General features: G+C 56.5%; 1 protein-coding gene across 1 annotated transcript in view; it reads left to right on the top strand.

Annotated features, from left to right (window-relative positions):
• The window catches only part of EXOC6B (exocyst complex component 6B), a 142,651-nt gene that overhangs the window by 15,782 nt on the left and 118,745 nt on the right, over positions 1–8,124 (top strand). The window contains exons 2-6 of the mRNA XM_083367469.1: positions 3,270–3,435; positions 4,101–4,148; positions 4,932–5,022; positions 5,109–5,154; positions 6,684–6,888. Of these exons, the coding sequence (XP_083223595.1) occupies positions 3,270–3,435; positions 4,101–4,148; positions 4,932–5,022; positions 5,109–5,154; positions 6,684–6,888 (556 nt within the window). The remainder of the gene's footprint in view (positions 1–3,269; positions 3,436–4,100; positions 4,149–4,931; positions 5,023–5,108; positions 5,155–6,683; positions 6,889–8,124) is intronic.

Here is an 8,124-nt window from a genome sequence, read left to right as displayed (position 1 = left end):
CTTTCTGGGCTCTGGAGGGTCCAAGCGTGTCTTCCCTGCAAAGACCCCTCCTCTTGCTTCAGTGGAGCTGTTGCTCTTAGATGCTGTATCACCTGGAGCTGTTGGCACCTGGATTGCCTGTCAAGGGGCACGTGTGTGTGTGTGTGTGTGTGAGAGAGAGAGAGAGAGAGAGACAAGGGTGAGGATTAAAGCAAGGGGGTAGGCTGGTTTGGGGGGAGGAAAGCTGGTCTGTTCTTCTTGGAGCTCTGTGGAACAGGGGTGAGCAACCTTGGCTCTTTTATGGCTGGTGGACTTGCAACTCCCAGAATTCCTGAGCCAGCACGGCTCAGCTTGGAAACCTCTCCCTTTCCCCTCAGCGTGGCTGGCTCAGGAATTCTGGGAGTTGAAGTCCACGAGTCATAAAAGAGCCGAGGCTGCCTACCCCCCCTGGTCTACAGTACTTGGGAACCATTTTGGAAAGCAGCTGGAGAGAAATGCTCTCGAGTGCCTTGAGCTCGTCTGCGAGAACGGCGGATGCAGGACTTCCGCTGAAGGAGAAGCTTTGCAGCTCAGGGTGGAAGCCAGGCGTCCTGGGTGCTCTCTGAGCCGGGCTGCTTCCTTGCAGGGGTCTCTCTCGTGAACCAAGGAGAAGGACATAAACGGAGAGCAAGCCTCACCCCCTTCTAGCACCGATGAGGCTATCCAGTTGGGTCATGAGAGCAGCCAGGCTTGGACAGCACCCGGGGCCCAGAATGCGGGGCTGCCTATTTCTGGGGCCAGGGTGCAGGTGAACTTCAGTGCCGCCGGAGGGGGGGGGCAAGGGGGTGCCAGCCACTGCATTTGGGGAGCTCCCTTTGATCTCGGGGGTCCCGTTGTGTTGCGCCTGGCCAGGCTGCTCACCGCACGAGCTCTGGAGGCTCCGGGTTGCCGGCAGCAGCCAAGGCGCCGAGTTTACGCTCAGACTCTTCCTGACCTTTTCCGGAGCACGTGGCCAAAGACGTGCCTTTGCATGGGAACCGGCAGCCCATTCTTTATACTGCTTTATTTTTCAACTTTCCTAATAAGGGAGTCTTTATTGCCTTGACGCTTCATGGAAAGAAAGCGCCCGAGGATTCGAAGAATGTCCTTGCGCCTTTCGCCCTTCCAGTGTCGTCTGGGCCTCGGTCCCACTTCTTAATCAAGCCCAGAACAGGAGACCTTCCCAGTCCCCAGAAAGTGGCCGTGACGTGCAGACCTGCTCTGCTCTGCGGACGGGCTCAGGCCCCCGTCTCTCTGCCCAGCCCCCGGGTTTGGGTGGAACCTGTGTCACCGTCTCCCGGGTTCACACGATCCCCTTTTGCAACCTTCTGACCAGCAAAGCCAACACAGGGAAGCCGTATTCACTAAAGAACCGCGTGACTAGCTTAGCAACTGCCGTGGCTGACTTAACGGTGGCAAGAAAGGTCGTAAGACGGGGCCAAACTCATTCAACCAATTTCTCTCTTGGCTACAGAAATGTTGGGCTCAATTGCGGTGGGAAGCCGAGGACTGTATGGCTGTTCTGGGTGGTTGTGTTTGTGGTTGAGGAAGGGGGGGGCTATGTCCTCTGCCAAGATGGGAGGGGAGGGGGGAGGAAGGACGGCCCAGGGGAAGGGGTGTCACGTGGAAAGCCAGGTCTTTGCCTGATAGTTGGTGAAGGCACTGGAGGGAGGAAGGGAATCTCCTGGGAAGACCGGCTCACAGAGTGAATGCCCCTCCAGATTACTCCGGGATCCCTCCAAGATCTTATCGTGGCTGAAATGTAGATCGGTCACAAAGTCCTGAGATTTCTTTCTGCTGACCTGGGGGGGGGGCTGGCGAAACCTCTAGGATGCAGCCTTTTCTCAGTGCTTCGGGAGGAAACACCTTTTCCATTTCACCCCCCGGGCCCCCCCAGCCCGTCCTCAGCGTTCCCCTGTCCCCCCACAAGGCAGCCCGAGAGCCTCTGCCCCACGCGGGGTGGGCAAGTGTGAGGAGGCCGTTGTTTATAACCAGGATACGCCGCCCGTGCGAGACAACGCAGCTCGGCTGCTACAAAACGCCGTTGTATACACTTGTGGATGAGCGCAGATGGTTTTATTTTGCATAATTCTGTTTTGTTCCCTATTAAGAAGGAGGAACTTCACAATACTGGCTTTAAAATAATCCAGAAAGTCTTTGGCAGAAAGAAACGGGACTGGGAGGGCTAAAGGAGCTCTGCGGAGGCCTTTCCAGACACGTTCTGTGGAAGGGCAGGCGTGATCTTTCGTGTCACAATGAGATCTGGGGCCTGAGAGGCCCAGATGCTCATGAAGAAAGCCCGGGGTCTTCTGAATTGGACGAGACGGTTGCAGCTTCCTCTAACTGGGACCCAGTTGGGGAGTGGGATGCATGTCCCAGAATGCACCACATCCCCTTGGCTTTTGTTAGCGTAACAGCTAGGTAGCCAGACAAGGCACAATTCCAGTCTGTCAGTTAAGCCATCCTCTGATTAAGGCCACTTTGTTGGAAGGTTTGGCTGGAAACCTCTTGCAGAATTAGCCCTACTAGCCGACCCCCTCCTCTTTGTAGCAGCCCTCAAATTTTGGAATAGCGCTTGATGGCTCGTTTCCTTGCCGTGGTGTGGAAGTGCTTTGCCACTTGCGCCTTTCCGGATCTCCTGCAACTTCCAGCCAATCCTGCAAGCGGTGATTGCTCCAGGGGGTCTCCCGTCCAAAGTATTGACCCAGCCTGACCTTGCTTAGCTTGGGGGCTGCCTTCCCTCGCGTAGATGTTTGCCTTGCTCCAGAATTAGCAGCTGTAGAACCCCCACTCCAGCATTCACCAGACCTCCCCCTCAAAGGGGTGAGGCTGCAGCAGCACAGCCCATCTCCCTTCACTAGACCCCCCCCACCTGGTCGTCGGGAGGTGGCCCCGGTCTGGTTTTGCAAGGCAAGGCTGCCTGTACTGCGGCCGCTGTGTCTTGGGTGATAACTCTTGAAGAGAGGGAAAACGGACAGGTAGGCCGATGGCCCGGCAGGGGCCCGGTTTGAGGCTGGCAATGGAAACCGTGCCTTTTTCAAACCACTTGCCGTGCCGTCTGCCATGTGGAAATGTCTCTAGTCCACGCGTGCCTGGCTGGGGAATTCTGGGAGTTGAAGTCCACAGGTCTTAAAGTTGCCAAGTTTGGAGAGCCCAAGGTTAGTTTACGATTCTGTCTATGATGTGAACTCAGAAAACAGGTGAATCCAGCGTTTCGGCAGACGGGCGCGTGCCTGCCTGCCTGCCTGCCTGACCCATCCTACTTTATCCAGGTCTGTCTACGACGGTGCAGAGCATGGACGCTTCATGGAGAAGCTGGATGCGCGCATCCGGAATCACGACCGGGAGATCGAGAAAATGTGCAACTTCCACTACCAGGGCTTTGTGGACTCGATCACGGAGTTTCTGAAGGTCCGGGCAGAGGCCCAGAAGCTTAAGGTAAAGGGTGGGGGTCAGCCAAAGGCAGTTTCAAGAGTCTAACATGGTGTGGAGCATCTCGGGGGCCAGATGAGTCTAAGCTAGTCACCTGGGAGAAGGCCAGCGAGGGACTGAGGGTGCAACTCCATCCGTCCATCCATCCATCCATCCATCCATCCATCCATCCATCCATCCATCCAGGCGGGGAATGATGTCCCCTTTATAACTTGTGGACTTCAACTCCCAGAATTCCTCAGGCAGCATGCTCTACTGTCTAGACCAGGGGTAGGCAACCTCGGCTCTTTTATGACTCATGGACTTCAACTCCCAGAATCCCTGAGCCTGGCTCAGGAATTCTGGGAGTTGAAGTCCATGAGTCATAAAAGAGCCGAGGTTGCCTACCCCTGGTCTAGACCATGGCTGGCTGAGGAATTCTGTCCACAAGTTATTGTATTTTATTGTTGTTAGCCGCCCTGAGTCCTTCGGGAGATAGGGCGGCATATAAGTCCCAATAATAAATAATTAAATAAATAAATAAATAAAGGGTCCATCGTTCCCCACCCCTCATCTCTATCTGTCATCTCCAACCATCCATCCAGTTTGTGCTGCCAGTAGCTCGGGGGGGGGGGCAGGGGTGTCCTCGCCTCATGGGCTAAAAAATAGCCCCTCAAAACTTTCCTTTACAGAATCAAGTCACGGATACCAATCGGAAGCTGCAGCTGGAAAGCAAGCAAGTACGGAAGTGCCCCTGCCCTCCCAATTGTGTGGTGGGGGGCTGAATTTTGATCCCGTGGCTGAGGGGGCCCTGCAACAACAGTCGTTTTAGGCCTGGGTCACTAAATTCAGCAGCGTAATTTCGGGCGGTCGAATCAATTTTTCTGGCTTGGTCACAGAGGCGGCCTTGTGGTCACCTGCTTTGCGCTTGTTTTGCCCCTGAAAAGGTGCTGCAACCCCCCGGCTCTTGCCTCCGCCCCCCTTCTGACCTCCTTGGAGGGTTCCCTGCCCTTCCCGAGGGGCCGCGGTCACCTCCCTTCGCCCCCCCCTCAAAGCCAGTCGTGCCCTAAGCCGGAGCCCAGCCCTGGGCTCCCCCGTCCCTTCAACCTGGAGCCAAGTGGCCACGGAGGAAGGCTTTGGATTTCCCGGCAGGTGTTTTGGCCTTTTGCCCTCTGCGAAGCTGCACATGTGTTGGCAGAGCGGCACAAATACGGGAGAACGGCGAACGCGGAGCATAGAATGGGGGGGCTGGCAGGGCCTAAAATGCTGGAGGGAGTGTATCGATTGGGCCAGGGCTGCGGGAATCCCTCCGTCCAGTCTGTGCTTGAGCTCGGTCCTGCCCCCTTGAAGTGACAGCCAGGCGCTGGCTCTTAGCGGCCGAACCTGGGCCCAGCCGGCTCCTTGCCCCTTCAGCCGGTCCGGATGCCGGGCGGGGTGGGCGGTGCACCCTCAGGGGAGGGAAGAGGGCCGGGGCCGCCTGGGCTGATAAGGCCCGTCTCTCTCTCTCTCTCTCTCTCTCGCAGCTGGTGGGCGCCATGGAGGAGCTGAGGCAATGCCGGTTGCAGCAATGGAACATCTCTGCCACGGTGGATAAACTCAGCCAGTGCCTTCCCGGTGAGAGACCGGCAGAGGAGGACGGAGGCCCCCGGTGAAGCTCTCCTCCTCCTGACTTCTGGCCTTGTTTTTGTTTCTTCCGCTAGTTCTGGAGATGGAGAGCAAGCTACGGGAGCAGATGAAGTCCAAAAGGTAAGAAGCCTTCATGGGCGGCTCCGGGTTTCAGCCGGGGCCCCAGGAAGGTTCCGGAAGTTGGGCTTGATTAACCATGGAGCCCTGGCGGCGCAGTGGTGAGAGGGCGGCATTGCAGGCTGACTCTGCCCACTGCCGGGAGTTCGATCCTGACCGGCTCAAGGTCGACTCAGCCCCTTCCGTCCTTCTGAGGTCGGTAAAATGAGGACCCAGATTGTCCCGGGGGGGGGGGGGTCGGGGGGGGCAAGAGGCTGACTCTGCAAACCGCTTAGAGAGGGCTGAAAAGCCCTGTGAGGTGGTATGTCAGTCTTATTGCTATCGCTACTAACCCAAAGATCTGCCAGGTGTGGAATATCATGCTGGGAGGGGCCCGGCCCAGCTGGGGCTCACCCCGTGGCAGCTTTCAGAAGGGGGGCACAAGGCTTGGCTCCCCTGGATGTCAGTGCTGGAGGCCCCCTCCAGAGATCCGCGGGGTGTTCGTGGACACTTCTGTGGGCCAAGGCGGAGGAGTGGGAACCGGTGTGTCTGTGTCTGTGTCTGTGTGTGTTTCCAGAGCCCTTGGCGGATCTTCTCTTCCACCGTTTCTCTGCAATATTTCCTCCTTCCTCCCCGCCTGGGGCTCATTTTTGTGTGACTCTGGCTTGATTCTAAGGAGTGGCCACCCCATAATATGCAAGAGGAGGAGGAGGAGGGATCACTCCTTTACACGAGCTGTCCTCGACTTACAACAGTTCATTTAGTGGCCATTTACCACAGCACTGGAAAAAGGGACTTAGGACGGTTTTTCACACTTATGACCGTCGCAGCATCCTCGCAGTCACATGATCAAAATCCAGACGCTTGGTGACTGGCTCGTATTTACGACGGTCACAGGGTCCGGGGGGAATGTCACGTGGTCCCCTTTTGCGACCTTCTGACAAGAAAGTCAATGGAGGAAGGCAGATTCGCTTCACGACCCTGTCGCTAACTTAACAACTTGCAGGGATCGACTTAACCACTGTGGCAGGAAAGATCGTAAAACAGGGCAAAACTCATTTAACAACGGTCTCGCTTAGCAACAGAAACAGGCTCAATTGAGGTTGTAAGTCAAGGACTTACCTGTATGCGGTTTGTTGTCTTATCAATGGGGAGATAACTAGGGCTGATAAAGTTCAGCGCGCGCACACACACACACACACACACACACACACACACACACACCCCATCTCGGGGTGACCAACTTGGGGATAAACAGCTTAGGCCTGGGGTTAGGCCATCTTGGCTCTTTTATGACTGGTGGACTTCAACTCCCAGAATTCCTGAGCCAGCCACGCTGAGGGGAAAGGGAGAGGTTTCCAAGCTGAGCCAGGCCGGCTCAGGAATGCTGGGAGTTGAAGTCCACCAGCCATAAAAGAGCCGAGGTGGCCCACCCCTGGCTTGGGGGGTTCCTGGCCTCGTAAAGGCTCTGCGAGCTTTAGGGTCCCCCGATGGCCGGTGGGTGGAGGGAGCCGCCTTACCCGCTCCTGAGCCAGCTGGGTCCTCTCTTGCAGGCATTATCCCGCCCTGAAGACCTTGGAACACCTCGAGCGGATGTGTCTGCCTCAAGTCAGCCATTACCGCTTCTGCAAGATCCTGGAGGAGAACATTCCGAAACTGCGAGAGGAGATCAAGGAGGTTTCCATGTCTGACCTCAAAGACTTCCTGGAGAGCATCCGTAAACACTCGGACAAGATTGGGGAGACGGCCATGAAGCAGGTGAGGAGCCCGGCAGTGGGAGGCCAGAGCGTCTCTCCCAGCTCACCAAATATGTCGGCTTTCCACCCTCTTTCCTCACCGCATCTCGTCCCCAGTCGCTGGGCTGCTTTCTCCCTTCTGGATCTCAGGCGGCCTGTCTGAAGCCTCAGAGGCCGCGGCCCGCCCGCCTGTGTCTGTGCCCTTGCTCGAATGCCCCTGGCCAGCCCTTGCGGGAGGCAGGGGGCTGGACTGGATGGCCTCGGGGCTCTCCCTCTGGGGCTGGCATACGCCACGGTAGCCTCGAACGCTGGGAAACGCAGCCGGTGCTGGTTGGGCCTGGTTTCTGTTTTCTAGCTTTGGAACGTGGTTTATTTTATTTATAAAATTTATAGGCTGCCCATCTTACCTCAAGGTAACTCTGGGCAGTTTAAAATCATCAGCGATAAAAACTCTGCAAACTAAAAGCAGGGCCGCTTTCATTTCTGACTCCTATCGCAATGGGAGGGTGGGGGGGGGCGTCCCAAACCTCCTCTTTGCCGCTGGTGGCAGAGGGCTGAGCACACTGTGCAGAACAGCCAGATCGGTTTAGTAATTTTTCGCTATGTCCGTACGTGCTCATCGCTCGAGTCCCGTTCACGGCAAAAGCCTTTGTGTGACGTGCAGAAAACGCACCAGAAGCAGCTATCCAAAGAACGAGATAAAAAAAAAAATGCCACCCCAACCTTGCAGTTCATTCAGGCTTCTTTCATATCCAGACTCTGCTTTGTGCCTTCTACCTTCTCTTCTGCATGCCGTGAAAGTGGGCTAATTGCATAACCAGGTTTAATATCTAGGGTGACTCTAGCCTCTGTCTTTGGAAGAAGATAACCGGCTTGACTGGATTTCAGATGACAGCCAAGGGGCATCTTCTGCCTGCGCTGCTCTTGGAACGTTGTCGGTGTGACGTTTTGCTCTGCTGTGATGCTCACTCCTCCGGAAGGGGCATGAAAAGGCGCCTGGCCTTTGCTTTGCGGGGAGAGAAACGAAGCCTTGGACCGCTGGCAGGAGGGGAGGCGCACTGGGCTCCGGGCAGAGAGGTCGGTCCTGTCGGCACCCAGCTGGCCAGCTGGCCCCAAGGCCGAGAAGGGCAAAACCTGGCCTATTACAGGGGGGGGGGAATGAGGGTGTTTCCCTCGTGGCCACGGAGGGGAATTCACTGCTTTGAACGGCTTCACTTTTTAGGGAATAAAGATGCTTCTCCTGCACGGCCGTGTCCGG

The sequence above is a fragment of the Vipera ursinii genome, assembly GCF_947247035.1.
Source record: "Vipera ursinii genome assembly, chromosome: 7".
NCBI classification, from domain to species: Eukaryota; Metazoa; Chordata; class Lepidosauria; order Squamata; family Viperidae; genus Vipera; species Vipera ursinii.
Note: the sequence above shows the minus strand (reverse complement) of the source record. Positions and strands in the feature narration are given on the sequence as shown.